Source organism: Drosophila grimshawi, unplaced genomic scaffold (assembly GCF_018153295.1).
Source record: "Drosophila grimshawi isolate 15287-2541.00 unplaced genomic scaffold, ASM1815329v1 contig_311, whole genome shotgun sequence".
NCBI classification, from domain to species: Eukaryota; Metazoa; Arthropoda; class Insecta; order Diptera; family Drosophilidae; genus Drosophila; species Drosophila grimshawi.
The window spans coordinates 2,640,084-2,663,913 of NW_025063098.1; the positions used below are offsets into that span (position 1 = coordinate 2,640,084).

Consider the following 23,830-nt stretch of genomic DNA (forward strand, 5'->3'; position numbering starts at 1 on the left):
GTGCAAGTCGTACTAGCTGTGAAGCTAGTTAGCAACTAACAACTTAGCACAAGTTCGTAGCTCCAATCGTAATCTCTCTCAATAAACACTTCCACAGCTCTTAATTACCCAATGCAAACTTAGTCAAGGGAAAAAAGGAGCGAAGAGGAGAGTAACAGAATGTGGGTTGTGCTTTCACCTGAGGACGATGACGACGATGGCGCTTGATTCGAGTTGGTAGTTTGATGCTTGGGAAACTTGAGGTTGGGACGTGGCAATCGACGGAATGTCATGCAAGTTTATCAGCTTGTTTGAGCTGCGTGTTGAACAAAAAACGTGGCAAAACTTTCAAGTCAAAGTTTTCATGACTCCTTTGTCAATTACCTGTACTTGGCTTGAAGAGCCTAATGCCTGCCATCAAGGTACAAGGTGTATTTCTGTATGCCTGAGCATACACAATATGAACCTATTGACATTTCGATTGCGTATAACTAGGATAACTACATATAGCATGTTTACATGGCACGTGCGGCTGGCTCACAGGCTGTTCATCCTTTTCCTCTTGCCGCTCTCCTGCGGGTCACTCAATTAATACAGCTGTGCGAAAAGTTTTTCGGCTATTCATTTGCTTAGGCGAGGAGACTTGCTCAGGACCGAGACTTGTATATAATTTACGAGCTTTGTGTGTGATGGCCGGACGGAGCTAATCTATCATTATTGATTGGCATCCAGTTTTTCTCGATACTCCCTGGCATTATGTAATGGCCGGCATAATGCATGGCCATTTATTTATAGTCCGAATCCCAAAGTGAAGCAAGACAAATTTTCTGTACTAACCGCATGAATCTCTGTTTTATTTTCTTTAATTGCAGCACAACATTTGGGGACTCTGTGGCAAACATAATTCCAGTGTCAACATGGCAAAAGGATTTAAAATTAAATTTTAAGCAGCTGCTGGAGCTCGAATGAAGTAGCGAAATATGTGCAACACGTGCTCGTTATATTTTAAATATTTATAAACACACACATACACACATCAACAACTTACACGGACTGACTGCGAGTATGCATGTGTGCGTGTGTGAGGAGCACCGCTAAAGTTGCTTCGTCGCCTCGGCAAATTCCATTAAAAATTCATCTTAACGGTTATGTGTTTTGACAAAAACAAAAATAATATATATGTATACATATATAACAGGAGCAACAAAAACAAACACACCATAAAGAACAAACAGCAAGAGCGCCATCTGAAAAAGGGCTACTGTTTGTAAATATTAAAATGAATTTATGTGCAGCGCAAAAGTTTTTAATTAAGTGAAAAAATTAAAGCAACAACAAAAAGGATTGAGGGAAAAAAATAAAACATAAAAAAAGAAAACAGCAAGCAACAACAACAACAACCACAACAACAACGAACACGAAATTTGTCACCAGGACATACCCAAAAAGCCAGCAAATCATTTTGCCTGCACGTGTGTGTGTTTGTGTGTTTAGTGTGTGCATATTTGAAATGATGTTTGCATAAAACGAAGCAAATTTTGTTGCATTTTTTATGCCAATGTAGCCGCTCGACCTGTACACTACTCACAGCACATACATTGAGAATTTACGGGTTACATTTGAGTTTGCCATTTGGCACAGTGAGAACAAAAAAATAATAATAAAAAATACGCCTAAGCGAAATGGGGTCCAACATGAAGCCGCCACTAAAATGCGCACCATTTATTTTGTGCCTCATCATTGGCACTCTGCACCTAACCGAGATCGAAGCACACGAGCATGGCGATGGATATAAGCCAGGTAAGCACATACATACGTCAATATATATATATGTTTATCTATAGTTCAAAATACAACAGCGAGCAAATGCAATTTATTGACGGGATATTTAACGATTAGTGAAATGAATTTAAGCTTTAGTTGACAAAAAATGCAATGCCTTTAGTATTTTATTATTATTTTTTCAATACCACCCATTTCTTGATAAGCTGTCTAATAAATTTCCACTTGTATTTCAAAAATATATTCCATTTTCTGTGTTGAAAACAATTTACGGTCTCATTTATTTAAGTTTCTCTAACCCAATTTAAATGAAATCGATGATATAAGGATTATTTAAATCACGCGACTCGGATTTAGTATAGACTCAATAATAATAATATAATGAGTGTTCCTTTACAAGTTCAAACAAATTTCCATCTGTTTTTGAAAAATATCTGCGATTATCCATTACATAGAAAAATATAATGTTTTTAGTTTGAATGAAAGGGATGAAATAATATATGCTGAACTCATGCGAAGCGGATATGGATAAAGATTTGAAAATAATAATATAAATATATTTTCATGTGTATACAGATTGTGATTGTATTAATTGTTGCTTGTTTGATCCGATGATGTACAGCTATAGGGTATCTGCAAGTTGAACAGTCCCATGCGTACTTTTTAATACATATTGACAACATTTTAATTAATATTATTTATTAAAATGTTTCTCGTTGTGTGTGTTTTCCGAATGTACAGTGGCTCTGTGTACAAACAACATTGTTAAATTGATTTTTGTTTAAATTTATGCTTTCTTTTTGTATTGCGTTTGTGTTAATCTATTGAATGACCTTTAAAGTTTGTGTATCTTGAGTGATTTTAAAACACTTTCACTTAATTTATTTATTTTTTTTTTTACATTTTTCTATGGCTTGGCTCAGTCTAAGATTAGCAATATCAAATTAAATTAAGGAGCAGTGTCGTAAAATTTTAATTGCTCATTTGAAACTTTTTTCGAGGTCTTTTTGTTTGCCATAATCAAAACAAAAGAAGAATGAAAAGAAAACTTTAGAGCAAAAAAACAAAATGTTAATATGCATAAGTAAATGTGATGCGCTTACGAAAATAGAAATATAAAACATCTTTTAAATTGCGTTAAATTTTGACTTCAATTTATGTCTAAAATCTCTTTTAAAAAGATTACGAACTTTTAATTGTTACATTACGAAGTTAATTTTGAAAAAAATGAGATTCGAGTGGGATTGAAACACAAACTATCAGCGTTTTCAATTGTATTTAAAATTCGTTTTTTTTTTATTTTCATGCAATCATTATATAATTGTTATTGAAATCTGAGCTGTTGCCTGTGTATATTATCCATTTTGTTCATGTCGATTTAATATGCTTTATTTTTAACTGCGGTAGTTTCACACAAACAAAAAAAAGACGTTTATTTTTATTTTCAGTTTTGCTGCAATTATTTGCAATCTTATCTTTTTCTACAATTGATTTGTTCATTTATTCTTCATGAGCAATTTCACAATTAAAAAAATCCCCTCTTTTTTATGGCGAGGTTTAAACTATGCTAAATTGATGGTGGTTATTATTAAATGCTAGATTTAAGTGCATTTTACAGTGCAATGGAATAAAATATTTTTTATTGCCAGCTTATAAAAACGCTGTAATCGCTTTTGTTGTTTCATTTGTCTGTGTGGAAGTTGAGCTGAGCGAAAATGTTAAATTAATAAATATAAAATTATGCAATTTATACAACTTCATTATTAACTTTTTGTGTCCAAGAGGCGACATGTGCGCCACGCTCGTTTATTGCTCTTGTTGTTATTGTTTTTTTTCGGTATATATTTATTTATTTTCTGCATCGTAGTCACAAATCCAAAAGCGTCACCTGCGTCACCTTCCTCATTGGTGCGCAATGGGCCAGCCACGCCCCATTGCCTTATCCCTGCGGTGGCCACTTTTGCCGAGCTGCATAAATTCTCATTTTTATGTGTCTGTGTTGGACTTTACATTAGCTGGTGTTGTTGCTACTGCTACTGCTGCTGCTGCTACTGCTGCTGTTGATTATCCCTAGAGTGCTATATAAAAATTTGTGCTCGCATTTTGTTGTTGATCTCTTATTTTCGTTATATGCTCAAATTTATTGCGCTGTTCACATTTTCATGAAGCATCCAGGGAATTTGTAAAATGAAATGAAGTGAGGAAAAATGAAGTTAACCAAATAATATCATATACAGCATAAATTGAGTGTACAATATATGTTGTAGAGCATTAGTTGCGTCTGCTTGAAGCATCTGCGATTGCAACACATTTTTGTTTGTTTGTAAAATCGCTTTAATTTCATTACGCAACGCTCGAAGCTCGCGCGCTTACATAATAATTAGTAAAATAAATTTCACCTAAATAAACACGAGCATACCTCCTGCTGAATAAGGTAGAGTGTGACATAGACAGGTAGGGGAGCGAAAGAAAGAGAGAGCAACAGCAAAGAGTAAACACTGGCAAAATCGGGCAGGCAACCAGGTAACCAACGTCGACGGCATCCCTTGGCAAAAAGGTGCTGCAAATGGCCACGTCAAACGCACGTTCGAGCTCCACTTATAGTTTGCTTTAAGTCCTCAACGTTAGCAAATTATTTTTCATCATTTTTCACGCAAAAAGCTCACCATTTTTGCTTTTGCAGTTTCCAGCACAGCAGCAGAGATGGTGTGTGGGCGGTGTGTGTTGGAATGGGCAAAATATGTCGACAGAGACCCAACGTTCTTGTCAACAGGCCACGTTCGTGTCCATGTCCGTTGTTATGTCGGTGTCAGTGTTCACGTTGCCTGGAACTAGACTGGGCAGAAAAGCGCAGCCAACAGCTGCTACCGGGCACCTCGGAGACATGCTCTAAATGAAATCTAATTAAAGCGTACAATGAACGTGCAGCCTGAGTTGCAATGCAATCAAAGCTAGCGACATTTTTGAATTATTCGCAACGAAACTATGCCTTCAAATGAACAGAACCTGTATAAGTTTAAATTGCGAAAATAGTTTAAATATGGTCCGAATATTGGTTAGTTGACGATTGGAATAATGTAAATGGGTATATATATAAAGTTTTTCTGCCAATCCACATCAGTTAAGAAAGTTATATTCAGCATCGATGAAGTCGATTACAACACTGATGTTTCCATGGATGCATTATTATTGTAAATTATTAAAAGTGAGCACTATCAAATGTATTAAAGCCTCGGCTATATTATAAGTGTAAACATGTATTAAAATATAAAGAGAATCGTTAAATGTATGACAAACAATCGAAAACAAAATGCTTCAAAGTTATTTCGCTTACAGATACACAATCAGAATGAGTGTCATATATTGGATTTGGCTATATGGCGGTGACCACATCAATGCCAAATGCTTTAGAGCTTAATAAAACAAACGTAATACCACATAAAAGCAGAGAGCACCAGCAGTTTGGGGGTAAATAGGAATAAAGATAGAGATAGGGATTGCGATAGCAATAGATAGACTACCTGGGGCAGCTGGCATAACATGCGATTTCTAATTCAATTTCAGTGACAGCACATAAATAAAAGAAACATTTTAGAGTTGAAGCAGCAGCCAAAAGCAGAGTAAACGAACCAAAAACTGTAAAAGCAATTCCTTGGCAAAATAAAAGGCACACAAATGTCACATTTCCCAGGCCAAACACAACCACAACTACAAAATGTTGTAAAGCATGAAGAGGAAAATAAGAAGAAGAAGAAGAAGAACTAGAGTATTGCGACGAATCGTTTACCAATTTTCTGACTGCTGCAAATCAAACAAAAACCAAAAAGCAAAAAAAAAAAAGGAATAACTGAAAATAAAAAGCAAAGAAACAGAATCAGCAGCAGAAGCAGAAGCAACCGAAAAACTTTTTAAATTAACTAAAAAAACACACACACACACAAACAAATAGAAAATCGGGCAAACCTAGGGAGAGAGAGACAGAGAGAGAGAGAGAGAGAGAGCTATATGGGAACGCGACACGTTGTCGCTGGTGTTGGCATTCGGTTTGAGTATTTTAGAGGAAAGTGGAAAACTTTTAGTGGCATGTTTACAAAATAAACTTCAACTTGCAAAACGGCCACAACAGAAAGAGAAATAAAGAAAAAAACTGATTGGTACGAAGCAAAAAAAAAAAAAAAAATGGAGATGATTATGTTTGGGCTGCCTCCTGAGTCAAGTGAGCCCCATTATTATTGTATATGGCATAACGACTATGACGGCCATCAGCTGACACATATTTTCAGTGCAAGGTAAGACACACAGGCACATACACACACACACACATATATACACACTAGCACAAGCACAGCCCCTGCGAAAAGTTTTTGGCAACTTTTGTTTTGTTTGTTGTCATTGTGGGCCAAAAAAAAAGTTTTTTTTCTCTTCTTGCTTTTTTTTTTGGTGTCGCTGATGTTTTTTGTGCTGACAGTTGGCAAACAAAGCATAATTTTTAATCTGAATCTGGCCATGCAAACAGTGTTACACACACACATGCTACTCATACAAATACACACATTCGTAAACTCACACATAAATAAGCATACAACGGCAGCTACACCTGCACATGGCTTTTAGCCTGATTGTTGATAGCCGGAAACCAACAAAAAATTATGTTTATTTGGCTTTGGCCTCGATTTGCCAAAACAATTTTGCAGCACTCTACTTTACGAAAATTGCGCATACGCAGCGTGTGACACCTGCACGCGTTTTTCTTGTTTTATTTCTGTTGGTTTTACTGTTTCTTTCTTTTTTTTGTGGCGACCAGCCAAAACGTGACAATATCATCAGGTGCGTATCTTTTCTTTGCCTCTGCCGGCGTGTTTGTTGATATTGCATTTTATAGTTTTCGAGTGGTGCACACGTAGCTTAACAATTTCAGACTTGCCACACCTCATCAACCATGGTGTGCAAACTTTTCCACAATTGTAGTCTCCTGAATAGCTATAAAAAGGTGCAGTCTATTTTAAATAGCGCAAATAAATGTGTTTCATATGTGATAATGGATTTTGAATTCATATTCAATATTGGTAAAATGCTTTGCAAAGGCTGAGTAAACATTATTTTCCATTACTGCTTTATGAAATTTTTGCTAAGCTCTGCACCAAAATAACTAGAGTCTAAGAGACTATTTAAAATATTAAAGACAGACAAATCCCAAATAATTTCTTACTATATTTGCATTCATGGGGTTTGAAAGAAAAAATCGATGCACCTGAGAAACTAAACTAAACTCGTCATAGTTAAAACCCAATCAACTTCGCCTGTAACAACTATTTAACACCAGCCAATCATTTTGTTTTAAATAACGTTAATTGGCATTCTTCAAAACTTATTTATATTACTTAACATCACCTCTAATTAACACGCTACAAAATGTATATGAGTTCACACTATAAATGACCGCGTAATAACTATAATCTCAAACAGAAAGAAGAGAAGAAAAAATTGTTCTGGTTTCAAAAATGTTACTCAGCTTTGACAGTTAACGGTCGTGGGATAGACATCAAACTGACAGTTATGGAGTTTGCCGTCATATTGAGGGCGCCTTTGGGTTTATTAATATGTAGTTTGTGAGAGAGCGAGCGGATTTTGTTTTTGTTCAACTGACATTTAATGACCACACACAACATGTTATTTGCGGCAACATTTAAAATTCAAGTTCATCGTGTGAGTGGTGCATATTAAAATCGACAACAGCTGTTGCTGACAGCCAGTCAGACCCAGACCCAGAGCCCGAAATGTCGAAAAAAAGAAATGCTAACAGCACCCCAAACCTTTGGGTAGACATTAAAAAGTGCTCAGTGGAAGGACAAAGCAGAAGCAGAAGCAGAAACAGAACCGGAACCGTATCCGATATGTTTCCGGCTGTTCTGCATTAATCAGTATACGACGTGCTGCATGGACGTTGTCAAAGCTTCTGTTATTTGCAAATTTCTTAACACGAAATTAGTCGCAATAAACAAGGCTAACAAACAAGGCTAACAAACACCAATGCAGGGCGGTGGGAAACTGGGGTGAAACGTCTAATCGAAAGCAAATAAAATGCATTGCATACCTGCATACCATAAACTGTCACTTGCATTGTCTGGCAGTCGGCATGCAATCCAGACGACACGCCTTCAACCCCTTCCAGTTACCGGCCTTCAAATAGTCACCCCGGGCTGACTGTCTGCCGATTTGTATAGCTGTCTATCTGTCCGTCTGTCAGCCTGTAAGTCTGTTCGTCTGTGTGGCATGCCAAGCCCTCGTTTCGTATGCACCATCACCTACCACAATACCAGGCAGCAACCATGCCCCGGTCTGCCCGGCTTGGGGCCTCGAGGCACGGCTATTAGCCGACGTAACTGTATGTTTTACCATAATTTGCCAGCAGTTTCGGTTCGAGGCAACTGACACTGGCATGCGCCATCGTTTGTCGTCTTTTATCGAATGGCATACAAGTGTGGTTTGCATGTCGCACTTGACTGAACCCACATCACCAGCACCGCCATCATGCCCACTAGCACCTCCAACCACTGTCTGTGGCAATTATAAATGCAAAACTCCTCAGCCCAAAGCTGTATGCTGAAATTAAAATTGTTTACCCAAGACATTAATGTTCAACCTATATATATATATATATATGTATATATATATTGTTGAATGCAAATGATTACATCGAATTGCTTTTAGGCGACAAATGCTGCACTTTCCATGTAATTGTCAGCTGCTATATTGCAATGGAAATGGAATTGAATTCATGGTCATATGAACTGGTTTTAAATAAATATTTGCTTTGAGCTTTGGTAAATAGAATATCAATTGACATTTTGTAAAATACATGTTAAGAAAAAGAGAGATACGGAAAATTTGAGCTGTTTTTTTTTTTTTTTAACTTTGACACAAGAAATTGATAACAACGAATTGCTTTTAGGCGACAAAAACTGCACTTATCATCTAATAGCCAGCTAATATAGTGAAATGGAATAGATTTCAGTAAAATATGAACTGTTTTTTATTTTTTTATTTTCAGATTTGATAAATAGAATATCAATTGACATTTTATAAAATATTTAATTAACATTCTTCCTATTGAACTTAACTGGGTAAACACACATTGAAAAGGGTTTCTGTTTCCGTTTTTTGTTCCAATTGCGAAGTGAATTAAATAATTAGATGGCAAAGATGCTAGGGAGGCAAGCACAATAGCTATCTACGAATGTATGTTGGAGTACGCTTTTTTTTCAATGCTTATAAGCTAGCTCAGTAGCACACAACACACACACACAACACACACACACACATGCACACATCTCAAATGAATTGCTCTCAGGTTGCCATGTACACACAGGGCTTTTGGGTGCATAGCAATCACATCGAACAAACACACGGAAAACCCAAGCAACGCTAACAAAAATAATTGAAAAGGTTTCATTGTGCGCACATTTCAACGTGTGTACCGAGAGTTTCATTTTCTGAGTATATGTGTGGTATATATATACACACAAACACACACATACACACACACACGCATTCAGACACATGCATAACACATAAATAACAAGGATCAAGCGCTAATCCAATGGTGGCGACGAAGAGCGCTGCAAAAAGGGGTACGCGTTGTCACAGGCAACATTCAAAGTCAGCGAATGTGGCGCTTTAAATGCTTTGATTTCATTTTTCATTTCAGCTAACACCCATACACACGCACGTAGAGATAAATACGCACTCGCACACACGCACACCTATATTGGCAACGACAATTGTCAGGTGGATGCGGGCCAAATGAGATGTTGGCAGCTGGGCTGGGTTCTAGCTCTCTTGGCTCAATTCAATCACAAGCTACTTACAGACAAAGCCATTACTCGACATTGCTTATGTAATGAATTTGAGCGAGTGTGTGTGTGTGTGTGTGTGTGTGGCATACCTTTTTGGGATCGAGCGACAGCTTAGCAATGCGAGCACACTTTAACTCACCTCTATTCCCGTCCCAGGTGCTTCCGCGTTTTGCTGTTGCGGTAGAAATAAGCAGGATTAAGTGCGCTTAAAAGCAACTCGATGAGATTCTCATACGCAAATAAAATTGTTTGCTGCAGATATGAGAGCATTCGAAAAATCGGGGGAATGAAGTCTCGGCTATAGCTACATATCGTTGTATCATTTCAGTATTTCACTAATGAAGTACTGAAATGAACTTCTTTTCGTTGTTCATATAAATTGCGCGATACGAATATTAATATTCGACCTACATATATTACTTACTTATTAATTGTTGCTCTGCGTGTGTCGACACCCCAATTGGCGTCCCCCAATAAGTGCAAAATAAACTAACAAACAGTTAACATGCAACGTCAACGATTTCTTTTGCTCTCATCTGCTCTGAGTTGTTCGGTGATAAGGAGCAATCAGCAGCAATTTAAGACATTGACATAGTTTTGAAGATTTAAAAAATTGTGCCTAACACACTTCTTAATATTAAAATGATGGAATTTTCCGAATGTATATTGCATATATGTTTTTTAAATCCGTAACAATTAAGTTAGAAGCCGATTGGACCACAAAAAATAAACTAGTTTTCTCCTATATATCCTTGGCTTATTTTCCATTCTCTTCGATGGATTATCGAACCACGGCCTAAAAAAAGAGAGATTATGAAATATTCGATAATAAATATTTGATGATGATTTCTCAAAGTAATCTTTGTTCAATATATAAAAGATACTCACTATTTTATATACTATCTAACCAAACAACACGTTGCCTTTTGGCTCTAATAAGCACCTTCTCGAGGCCTTAAAGAAAATGCTTATTTAGCTAGACATTCCTGCTGCTTGGGTTACTCCGTGTTCGCAGAGTGATTCTCAGATTTTGTGAGTTACGTTGCGTTGCCTGCTTAGCGGCTCTAATGCGTGCGAATGGCCTGCGGCGCCCAAGCGTTGGCAAACAACGGGCACAAATTGCCGTTACGCGCTTCACTTGAGCAGCTTAAAGCTTAAGTCAACATAACCAGCATGGGCCGAGCCAACCGAATTCCTTGAAGCCCTTGCGAATAGCTAAAGCGGAGAAAAAAATGTGTACATTTTATTTATTTTTTCTTTTTTTTTTTTGCGTGAACTTGACGGTATCTGAAGCATTTTTGGCTGCCTCTTAAAGGTAATTTTTGGGTGTTCGAGTGAGCGAGTGTGTGTATGTGTGCGTATGTAAGTATGTGGGTGCCTACAAAATTGCTTTCAGCCGCAATTGCTGCTGTTTTATTTTACTTATTTACTTGCGAGCCACACTTAGAGAATGGGCGGCCAGTTTGGGTGAAAGGTGAGCTCGTTTCTTTCGTTGATGTTGTTTTTGTTATCCTTGTCGTTGTCGTTGTCGTTGGGCACTGCCCGCTTGTTGATTGAATTTTCCAAGCGAGTAATTTTTAAATTGTGCCTCGGTCAAAAGATAATTCAATTTAAGTTTACAATTTCTATTACACAGAAGTTGTCGAGTTGTGGATCCCACTGGTTCAAAGATTTTTTTGTGGCATTCGGTGTTGCGTTGGCCTCTGGCTGGCAGAGTCTATTTATGTGCATATTTATTTCTGTGGCTGCTCAATTTTCAGTCTGATTTATGTGCAAAGAGTGTGCACCAATTGTTGCTACTTTGGACATGAGCCAGCAAAAGTTCTAACAAAAATGTGGTAAAAAAGGAAAATCATTTAAGTGACCAAAATCTTTAGTTTAAAATACTTATTCGACTTTAGTCAAAGCATCATAAATTCTGCATATTTAAGCATTGCTCTTATACCTGATTTGCATATATAAGTAGTTGTCATGGCCACAATGCCAGCTGGCTGAACTTGAAGCACTGCAACTTTATGCTTTCACACTGAGAGAGACACTGCTGCAAAATGTCCTTATCAATGACAATCGTTAAATGTCATGTTCAATGCTTAAGTGCAGACCGACACAGATGCATACATACGCTCACAAAATGCCACAATTTGTATGCATTATGCTTGCAGATATGGCTAGAAGCAACAGTGGGTGGCGAAGCAGAGCGCAGCATTAGAGAGTTACTCTGGCAGCTACAAGCGTCAGTTAAGAGCTGCAAACTAAGCCAAAAATGCCACAAAGCATTTACCATATATCATGCATTTTTACGTACACTTTTAGCCACTTTCGTAGCGTGTATCTGTGTATCTATATATCTGTAGCTGCAAGGGCAACTGCCTGACTGCCATTCTTCTAGCTGTTCTGGTTGTTGTTGCAACTTTTGTGCGAAACTCGTAATTTACACATGTACTCGGCAGCAATAGCTACAACAGCAACTGCATGTACGCGCTTATCTGGCAAAAGCTGTGCGAACTCAGTTTGGCCCTGAACTCAGTCTGGCTGGTTGCCCACGCCGCGTATGCGTAATGTGCTGTTGCTGTTGCTGTTGCAGCTGCAGCAGCAGTTTGCCATTTGCTATTTGTCTCTGTTGCCATAGCTTACTGTAACTCAGTGTCTCAGTTTGGCTCTGGCTCGTATATCATTTATGTATTTACCTATTTTGAGCTGCTTTAACAACAGACTTAAACATAATCGATATATTTGGCAGTATCAACAACAAACTCAACTCGCAGCCGCTTTTATTTGCTGTCCCAAACAACTTACCGCTTCTTTTTATGTATCTGTGTGTTTGTGTGTCAAATTGTATGCTTGTATTAGTTAAGCTGTTTATAGTCCTGCCATTGTTGTTGCTGCTGTTGTTACTGCGCCTGTGTTGTAACTGCTCTTGTATTGTATTCTCCAAACAATTTACTTCTAAATTGATGAAATAAATTTTCCAACACACTTATTTTTGTGTATTACATTTCCTTTTCCGCTCTGTGTGTATTTCGTGGAAATCTGCCCATTCTTCTTGTGGTGCCTCAATTTCACTTTTTTTGCTACTTTTTCTTTGCTTCCTTTTTTGTGCCTGATAGCTGAGCCTATTTGAGAGGGCTGTCCTCTTCGCAACTTTGCGCAGTCTGTTTTATATTTTTCTCGGCTAAGTGGCAGATATAGTTGATGGTCAAGCTTTGATATAGCGACCGTTTATCAGCTACATATCAGTTATCTATAGACTTCTGAGAATTTAACCGAGGTATACAAGTTCACAAAATGCCAATTTATCGACTATTTGCGTTGTCATTAAGTCAATTTTATTACATTTTGCTCGAACATTTATATTAATGTGCAAAGGTATATTTTTAATACCTTCACTCCGCTGTGAAGACTGGCAGAAGAATTGACCAAAAAAATTATTATATATTTGTTGACTCTCACAAACTTGAGCAAGAACAATTTTTTGAATTCAAAAAAAAAAAAAAATTAACAGAAACATGATATCCTTGGATAGACTAAGAAATTAAACCCGTCTTAAAGGACCACAAACAGAGAGCACCCGAGCAAGAAGGATTATTTATGATAAATGTACTTACATAGTATAGAATTAATAAATATTGTGTTTCTGTGTTATAGTAGCATAATTAAATATTTTGCCATTTTCCCTTTTAATAAGCAGATTGTGACTGGACATGCACAACAATGAAACTGTTAGCTACGAATTCGTACAACAGATCCCTTAATATTAATTGCCTAATAATATTATTGTGTTTAATTGTAATAATATAAACTAATTTAACTTATATTCGAAGCCACACCGAGTAAATTCTAGGTCTACAAAGCAATCCAAAAACTGGTGTCCAAACAAAGACAGTTTATGTTATTTATACAGTAACGCAGCCTTTGGCTCTGAAGGGTTTTCCTTGACCTGACCAACGTAACAAGCTCGTTATAGCAATTTGTATTCACTGTCGACTATACGGTTTCCATTTTTAAAGTACAACCTTACTGTACCTTACTGTCACCTTACTTATCACATTTCGACTTTGCAGTGTAGTAATTTGCACAAATCCACACACACTCACTCATGACTCATGATTTTAGCTGTTGCATGCAGCTGATATTCCAAACGAGATATAAGTATTTGTGTGTTGCTTAGGCAACAAATGCCACTTAAGCATTTTTAATGACTGCCAGTGAGACGAAAGCGTTTTATTATAGTCTTAAATTCGCATGCATACACTTCATTAGCATCATGGCAAGACTTTCAAGCACTCGAGTACTTCAGTTTCTGGGTCTTGCCAATGCAACTGCATCCTTGGCTGCCTGCATTTTTTCAAGTGCTTCTAAATTACACTCGAGTGACATAAGTCGTCATCATCGTCATCATCATCATAAGCTAACTGCGCAAGCACCTGTAAAGAATCACAACACTGGCTTGCATATTTCAAGTTGCCTGCGCCTCTCACATTCCCATTCATTGCCTCCTATCTTGACTAAAAGTATTAGTTTATGCTTTTTAAAAACTACCTGCACTGTGCTAACTGAATGCCATATATCTTAGCCAGAAGTTGGCTGTCTTATCCTGTCCTGTCAGGGTCGACTTCGTTTTTCCGCTTCTGTATGTGTAGACATATTCATGTGACCTAAGCTAAATACTCGGCATGTGTATGGTGTAGCCCGTCTCATCTTTATCTGTAGAATTTTTAATGATTTTCCCACATTCTGCTTCGGCATCTTTTGTTGTCAGCTTCTTTGTTGGTAAACATTTTTCTTGTCCTACACTTTAAGCTGGCCATTATTAAAATACGAGCTGATAACAATTTAGCTTCAAGCTGAAAGTCAAACACAAGGCAACACACACACACACACACACTCACACACACACACAAACATACACATTTACTTATTCACATGCCGGCATTTTCTTGGCATTTGCTGTCTGGTCGTGTCCTTTTGGAACGTTGAACTTGTCTTCTTTCTATGCATAAGTTTTCGGGCTTATATTTGCAGCGTTAGCAAATTTGGACTGTCTCTGGATATCTGTCTGAGTGCCTCTGCAAGGTCAGCGAAAATTTTTGTCTAATGCTCGCTATGCTCTCCCGCTCTTGTGCCAGCTTGAAGCTGCAGTCATTTAAATTGTTATTTTGGCCAACCGCAGAATGTGATTAAGCGAATAACTAAACCAATTTTGGCAAATTTGTAGAAACCCAAAAATATCTATATACACTTTTTGGCATCCTTGTAATAACAATAAACAACGCGTAAAATTGTCAATATAAATGGCCAACCTGACGGGAATTTCCCATACGGCTGTACCACAAAGCGAATGCGTAATATTTTTTCTATTTTGATTTTTAAAAATTGTTAATCAAGTGTTGCGCATCGCATGCTTTTTATGCGTGTTACAACCACAACAAAGTGTTAGGCAACTTAATTGATACGTAGACACCGCGAACAAGCTGCCAATTCGGCAATAGCTTCGCCACCTCTCCGCTTCCCTTCTTCATCGCCAACAACCATCCGTTCGGATATACATATGCATGTGCGTGACGCAATCCTTTTGAAATATTAATGAAATCAATTTTGGGCTCAGTGCTGGATGCTGCCACAGATTGCCAAGGGCATACATAAAGACTGTATATGTATGTGGATGTGTATGTGTGTTAGTGTCTGCAGTATGTGCCTTTGTGTGTGTGTGCGATTACGTCAAAATACGATACGGTTATGGTTATGGCACTCTGCTGCCCGTACTTGTGCATGCAAAGTGAACCAATCCCTTTGAAGCAATTTAGCCAGCGGTCATGCGGTGATAAATGCTTATGGTGTACTCATATTGACCTTTTCCAGTGCTATTCAATTTCATATTTATCCCAAGTACGCCAAATAACAGAAATTGCAGAACATTCAAAGAAATACGAGAATTCTATGTTCAAATTGTAAAAGCCCCTTAAAATATTGAATATTCCTTTGATTTCTAAAAAAATATATTTATACAAATTGCCACTTGCACTTTCAAAAGTGTATTCATATTATTCGGAATTAAAAAAGGATAATATGGATAATATCTTTTCTTATTTACAGAATATAATATCATACTGAATTGCAACAATCACGCATAATGTAAAAAATAGAAAATGCAAAATAAATATTAAAACTTTTTGAAGCATAAATTAAAGAATGTACAATTATAAAAACTTTCAGTAAGCCTGGAACTCTAAAGCGCATTTGTATTAGAAAAGATTTAAGATAAAAATCGATACTGTAAGGGAGTCGTTTCCACAGGAAGCAGTTAACTTTAAGTCGACTTTGTTGCGAGCGCATAACAAACTATAGGCTTAAGGTGATGCATGCCCCATTGTTGCTTCTGGGTCAGGTTCTTGGCACAGCCGTTGCCTGTCAGATTTGTGTTGCTTTCGCATGCTGCCACCTGACGCTTGCAGGCTGCCTTACAATTTGCTGTTAAGAGTCTGTTTTGTGTCGGCTGGTGTGTGTATGGGGCTGACACAGTTAGCTGGGGGAGCGTCCAAAGTTCAAGCTCCTAAAATAAGTGCGATTTATCAATGCGGTGCAAAAATAAGGGGCAGACGTATGTGCAGCCGCAAAAATCCATTTAAAAATGGTCAACAGCTGTTGCCACATTAGCCACAATCAGCACAGAGAAATACAGAGAGTTAGGGAGAAACAGAGAGAGCGAGAAATAGAGATGGGTGGAGAAAGAGCCAACTGTGAGGACCTTGATGAAAGCCTTTCACATTGAAATTGTAAAGGGGATACTGTTGAAATGGCTGGCAGTTGTGCCGAAGTGGCCGCTAACACAGCTGCTGCTGCTGCTGTGGCTAAGCGCAAAATTAAGCAAATTAAAAGCCGCACACAAAGCACCAGCTGCATTACTCATGTGTGTGTCCTGTGTGTGTGTGTGTGTGTGTGTGTGTGTGTGTGTGTGTCTATGTGTGCGTGTGAGTTATGTTCTCTTTCCAGCCCTCTGGCCTAAATCGGTGTGTATGGAAAAAACCGCAACTCAGGGTTACCTATGTGGCCCACACAGCGGAGCACAAAAAAAAAATGCCATTGAAAATATTTTGCTTTGGCTGCCCGATTTCAGATTTTTATCAAGCCCTTTAACTTGTATAACCGCCCCACATCCCTCGCTCAACAAATTCCTCACCAAATCAGCGCTTAAAAGCCGTTGACGTGCAACATTTTTTTCTTCTTTGTGTTTTATTTTTTGTTGGTAGCATCCAAAAGGCTGCCAACAACATTTAAATTAAAATTCAGAGTAAAGTAAAATTGAGAACAGCTCTACAGTAAACAAACATCAATATAACGTACTTTAAATACTCTACGTTACTTAATTTTATAGAGTGTTAATATTATAGAAGAATAACATCAGCATATTTAGTCTTTGATTTTCAAGACCTATTTGACAAATATTTAAATATCATCTAAAGTCATATTTCTATAGATTAAAAACTTCGTGAAAATGTTACTTAGAGGACAAAGGTATTGAATCCATTTTACGAAGTGTATAGTACAAAATGCAAAGGTGAGTGAAGAATTTTCGATGGCCTTGGTTATGGCAGCAGCAGCAGCATTAACTGTTATTGTCGCACATGGCCATTGGGCGTGGGCTTTGGTGGTTTTTGGCCAAAATATGCGCAAAACGTAAGCCGTTTAGCGCTCTTTGATAGCCATGCCAGTAGACGTCGAAAATTTATAGCGCGATTTTAGGCCGTTGGACTGACTATTGCTGGCAAAGGGCAGAAGCAGTAGCACTGGCCAACAATTGGGCAATTTTCAAAAGCAGCCGCCAAACAAATGACAGTTTAAAGTGCGTGACACACACTTATGCACACACACTTACAACACACACACACGCACACACACACAGACCAGTCTCCTGTTGCTAGTTGGCAGTTGGCTGCAGGCAAAGCACTTTGGGTGCATGTTTAATAGCATTTGTTGCTAATCAATGAATAATTTATGGGCCAAGGTTTTACTGCCTGCTGGCATTAAACCAACAATAACAACACACACACAGAGAGAGAGGGAGAGAGGACTGCTTCTTGTGCGTGCTCTGTGTACAATCATGTTTTAAACTATTGCTGTTTGTGCTGCTGTTGCATTGCCTAATGCGCTTCGTGTTGCAGTTTGGCGTCTGCTTACACATTTCCATCGCTTGTTTTAGCTAATGCCTTCATGCTGTACTCCTCGTTGTTGTTTCTTTTGTTGTGTCGCATTTAATATGCAATTTTTAATAGCGCAATTATAATTTGCATGTTGTAATAGTTTTTTATAGCATTGCATAGCACTCTGAAACATTTGGATGGGACAAGTGCTTGAAAATGCAAAAGTTATGCACAAGTTATTAAAGGGGTCAAAAATGTAATGGCTGTTGACTGAGAAGTACTTCTTGTGGTTTGAATGAGAAAACCGAATTCAAACTTATTCATTACTTTAATCAAATTATAAGAAGTATTACATATTAAAAATATAAACAAATTAATAATCTAAATAAATAAATACAGAATCTAATAAAATGTGTAACATAAGTATTTAATTTGCATTTAAAGTAAGCTAATGTTAAGGTTTCCTTTCTATTTCTCACATACATTTTCTCGATTTCTCATTGAAAAATGCAAAACTAAATAGTTAGATTGAGAAAGGCGACTCTGCAACCATCCCAACAGAATGTCATTTAATATACTAGATATCAACGCCCTCCACCTCGTAATTCTGACAATAAAACATATTTAAGTCAACATATTATTGAGTAGTTTTAATTAAAATTTTTAAAATTGTAATATTTTGTTTATATATCACACATTTATTGGATACTAACTTGACTCATTCTAAAACAATAAAGCACAATTACAAATTTTGTTTTAAAGTTGTTAAAAGTTCTCATAAATATTTACTGATTCTGACAGGCTTGAAATATAATTAAGTATAGCAAGAAAATTAGTTAATTAAAAGTTATACTTGACTACAATTTATTTATTTGTTTATAGTTTGTAAGAATTTACTTTGTAATAATTTTGTTCTGCTCATTCCGTAGTTTATTCAAAGTTCGTTACACTGTCTCATTTTTTGTAAATACTTTATGAGTCAAGTAAAAAGAAAAATATATATTGAACCATTTACCACAGACGGTCTGAGGGCTGAAATCCGCCCATTCGAATGTGCACGATTTTTCATTTAAATAATGTAAATTATATCGATTGAATATTGGGCCGACTGTCACTTTGCTGTGGTTAGCTAGTATATCAGTTGCCTATTGAATTATTAGCGCACCACAAAATTTGGCTTGGCCACAAATTTCGATCGGCAATAAGCGAAGACAATCGATGCCAATTGGCATTAGCCAAAAGTGTCACTTGTGGCTGTGCATAACAATTTTCCGGCAGTTAATCTTGCTAAAGGCTTTTCAGCAATCGCAATAAACACGGCAATTATCATAACTAACACAAAGACAACAAATGTCTGGCCAACAACCAGAACTACAAAACACCAATAACTTCGCTTTGTCGAAACAAAGAAAAAACCAGAAAACTTTTAGACAGTATATGGAAACACATGTGGGGCATTTAGCCGTTAGATAAATGTTGACGAGGTCAATGGGCGTAAAGCGGAAGTTATGGCCGGGATGCAGCTGACCCTGTGACACGTACAAATAAAGTAGATGCCGGCGGCAACTTTGTGCCATTAACAAAGCGTACTCAAAGGGCAGACCCTGGTGGGCAGAGAGAGAGAGAGAGAGAGAGAGAGAGAGAGAGAGAGAGAGAGAGAGAAACGGAGAAGGATGAAACGACAGCTACACGGGCATTACGTGCCCAGCCAATAATCTCTGTCAACATCAATTTGGAACGAGGCCTGAGCAACTGAAACTAATTAAATGGTGTCCCATAAATTGCACATTAAAGCAAATTTATTGCATGCCCAAAATCGAAATTATTGCCAAAGTCGCGAGACGTTTAATAAACTTGGCCAACAATTTGGCCCGCAACTTGGCAAACGTGTCGCGATCGTAGCATACTTTACAGCGCTAACCAAATTGTGATTTATGCACCAGCTTATCAGACTTGAGAGACTGTGCAGACTCTGTTATTGCCGGAGTTGCTGCAGTAAAACAATTCAAGCCAACTTTTATTTCCATTTGCCGAAATGCGGGCTAGTTAGCAGCTTTCAAGCTTCATTTGTACATGGCTTCTATCCCTCTCTCTCCCTCTCTCTCTCTCTCTTTCTATCTTTTTCTGATTTGTTGAAGCTTCCTGTCCGTCATTTGGCATTAGAACAACTCTTGTTAACTCAACAACAATTTGAGTTAACGATGTCCGTGAGGTATCAAAAGAATTTTATTCAACATGGCACGTGGCTGCATCGATCCGTGAATCTGTGTGGGTGTGTGCGTTTCTGGTGTTTGCGGTCGCCAGGACCCTGAGCTCTTGGTTTTCCATGTGTCGCTGCACAGGTAGCTCAATTGATTTTTCTTTGAAATCTAGGCGACCCTCAGACTTGCACAAACTGCAGCTCATATCAATATTTCCAACTTATTTATAGAATTAATATTTTTGCTTTTATCCTGATTTGCTTGTTGAGCTGCATTCCACTTGTTGTTGGCCAACTGCAAAAGTTTTTTATCTTTGCTAAACTTCTAATACGCAAGTTTTGACGTTATCATTTTAATGCAGCCTCTGGTTGGCTGCTGCGGCAGCTGCTGTCAGTGCCAGAACCCTATGGACTGTCACTTGCTTGCTGTTGACAGGCAGAGTGCTCCACTTTCAGATAATGCTGCAGCAAATGTCCAAATGTTCGACTAGTAAATAAATTCAAGCATTAAATTACAAATACAGTATAGACTTGTTATTTTAGCTAAGAATATTTGCTATCTTCTTACAAAACGTAGACATACTGGGTTTAAGCTTTTATCAACATAATACTAGCAAGCTTCTTTCAGATAAGAGCCTACGAAAGTATTGCGATAGTTTTGGATAACAATTGCAAACAATTATATAAGTTAAAAAAAGGCTATTATGTGTAATTTTATTGAAAGCAAACCAAAATATTAGCTTAATCACAATACATTTTCATACACAATTGATATTAGCAATAACTGTGCTTGCATAAGTAGAATTCAGTTCCACTTTAATCTAAAGTGCTACCATCAATGAAATTAGCATTGCCTTATTTCAAGGACTGAGCTGCTTTACTCTCTTAAATCAGTTTGATTTTGTGCAAAGCCAACTTATCTCACATTCGCCTAGTTATCGAATATTAGCTGGTTTTTCTCTTTCCTTTTTCCTTTTTTCTTTTTTTCTTTTTGCAGCTAGTGCCAGAGCTATTGCTATTTCCGCCGAGCACATTTACACAGCTTGATGCAACCAATGTGGTTTTTATTTCTGCCATGTGGCAAATGCGACACAAAGTTGCTGCTCAGTGCATGCTGCTTGCCTGCAGCTGTGCAAGCGACACTCGATAGACAAGGCTGTGGTTCTCTTTTTTTCTTTCCACTAACAAATACCATTTGAGGTACAGACCCCTTCACTATGCTGCTGCTGCTGCTCTGAAAACATTGTCACGTGGTTTTTGTATTTAGTTGCATCGCTTATTCAGCAGGGACTGGGAACTGAGGATTGCCGAGGTCGAGGATGAGCAGGTGGACGAATGAGTATGTGGCCAAGGCCAGATTGCTTACCTGACTGCCAGTCGCTGCTATTGTTGCCTCTCTCTTCTTCTATCTCTCACAGCAGCACCACAACACCACCCGCTTTTGCTCTATTGTGCTCCGCGTGGAGCCACTGCAATAAATTCCAAGCTACGTTTCGTGTAGCATTGTCAGGGAACCGGCATTGTGCTACAACTTTATTCTGTTTGTATTTGTATACGTCTTTGGTATTGTTGTTGTTATTATTGTTGTTTGTGCTGCTGATGCTGCTTTTGTTGTTAGGGAAATTGAAATAAATGTGTGTGTAAATGCGTCAAAATGAAGTTCTGAAAATGTTTTTTTTCCCAGTGACAAGTGTCAATTAGAAAATGTTCAGTTACATTAAAGCATCCAATAACAACAATAGTGCACAAATATAATGGCAAAGTACAACAACACTCACACCAACAACAACAATAAAAGGAGCAAGTGGTTCTTTGTAACTGACAGCCACTACTTGTAGCTATTGTCGTTGTCATTTTCATTGTTGTATCCCCTTGCAAAGCATGAAGATAAAACCAAAGCAACAACGATAGACAGACACATAAAAACAGATAAAGCGAGAGAGAGAGAGAGAGAGAGAGAGAGAGACAGAGAGAGAGAGAGAAAGAGAGATTCAGATTGATATATAAGCTGAGAGATAATTGTAATTAGTGGCACTTTCAAGTTAGCTGGCACAAAAGTTAGGTCTGAGCAATGTGAAGACTTAGTTTAAGATAGACTGGCGGCAAGTAATGCTGCGCAGCGTAGATTGGACTATTAATTAACATTTATAAGCAAGTGATTAGAGAGTAACTTACAGTTCAAATATAGAGATGTAATTAATTGTTCTTGGATTTGGATAATTCGTTTTTTTCTGTAGCATAGATCGAATTACAAAATGTAAAACCACAGTTGAATTTTATTCTGTTTTTGTTCAGCTTTTAAATCTATCCTGTTAAATGTAAATCTTTTTTTAATTAACTAATTAACCAATTATAAGTTCTGCTCAAGAATTCATTGAGGTGTTTTGCTGAATGCAATAACATTACATTATGTGAGAAAATCCGTTAAGATATGCTCCGTTATGTGTTTAATAAATTAGTTACGCTCGTCGTAATTCCATTTATGAGTGTGTGTGCATGTGTGTGTAATTTAGGTGATATCTCTGGGTTCATTTTGCTTACTGTCTGCTAATTAAATAAAATATTAATATTAATAATTAACAAATTTGGATGTCTGCAGTAGCAACCGCCTTAAATCTACCATTGCCGTGTTGCAAGCCATGCAATTAAGCAAATGATAAATCTATCATTATGTGGGTGGTAGGTGGGCGAAGGTGATGGGGGGGTCAAATGTAATGGGTATGTGTGGTCAGTGGGCCACAAGCTGTCTGCTCTTGTTGCTGTTCAACTTGTTGTTGATTTTTGTTGGCGGCTCTATGCTTCGGTATGTGTGTGTGTGTGTGTGTGTGTGTGTGTGTGTGTGTGTGTGTGTGTGTGTGTGAAGTGTGTGTTCAACTGCGTTAAACATGGCATATACGCGATAATTCCGTTTGCCATCACACACGTAGATTTATGCTGCCTACAAAGCAGACAACATATTCGCTGGCATTTATAATCTGTTCATTATTTGTATTTAAATAGATATCCATCTCCCTCTCACTCTCTCCCTCTCTCTCTCTCTCTCCCTCTCTCGCTTCCTCTCAGCGAAGCCGCCTAATGCACATCTGTTGTGCGCTTGGTTGCCAATGTTGTTCTTGTTCCTCGGCTGCTTGGTTGGCTAACAACAAATTGAAGGGAAATGATTCCATTTCATGCTAGATTAAACATGTGTCCACATAATTTATCGATTATTTATCATGTGGTCGTCTGTTTGATTGTGGACAAAGTGACGGAGCGCCTGCCGGGCATTACTGCGACTACTATAAGTGCTTGTCTATGTGTGTGCGGGTGTGGGTGTGCGAGTGTGGCTGTGTGGGTCTGTGGGTCTGTGGGTGTGGGAGAGTGTGGATGTATGCGTAGGCCTTTGCGATGTTATTGCGCACACAAGTGCAAAATTAGAAACAAAAGCCTGGCCCAAGGCGCTTTCACGTAGTTTGCAACATTCTATTCCCTACTCGTAGTACGCAGTTGTTCTCGTTGCTGCTGTAGTTCTGGTTGTGGTTGCTGGCCCCTTGACTGGTTTTTTCTACATGTTATACGCATTGCATTTTTACCGCATACAAACACACACACACACACACACACACTAACACTAACACAGCTTGTGGAAAAAAAAAATGAAAATGGCAGCCATTTTGTAATCCGCATGCGGCTGGGTAATCACCTCATCCAGCTTCCCTCACGTGTGGCGGCTTTGGCCGGGTTTTTGCGGCACATTGGCGCATAATGTGGTCGGCGCTGTAGATGTTGTGATTTTGTTGCTGTGTGTTTTGTTTTTATATTTTTTTTTTTCATTATTTTTCTCTCTTTTTGTGTTGGTCAGTCCCTGGTTATTTGATCGATATTTTAAAGCTTTG

The 23,830-nt window shown here is 37.9% G+C and overlaps 1 protein-coding gene across 1 annotated transcript in view; it reads left to right on the forward strand.

The window, feature by feature from the left end:
- Window positions 1-1,346: 1,346 nt before the first annotated feature.
- Window positions 1,347-23,830, forward strand: part of LOC6563737 — a 60,411-nt gene continuing 37,927 nt past the window's right edge. Inside the window, exon 1 of the mRNA XM_001990546.3 lies at window positions 1,347-1,779. Within this exon, the coding sequence (XP_001990582.2) occupies window positions 1,662-1,779 (118 nt within the window). The 5' untranslated portion in view covers window positions 1,347-1,661. The remainder of the gene's footprint in view (window positions 1,780-23,830) is intronic.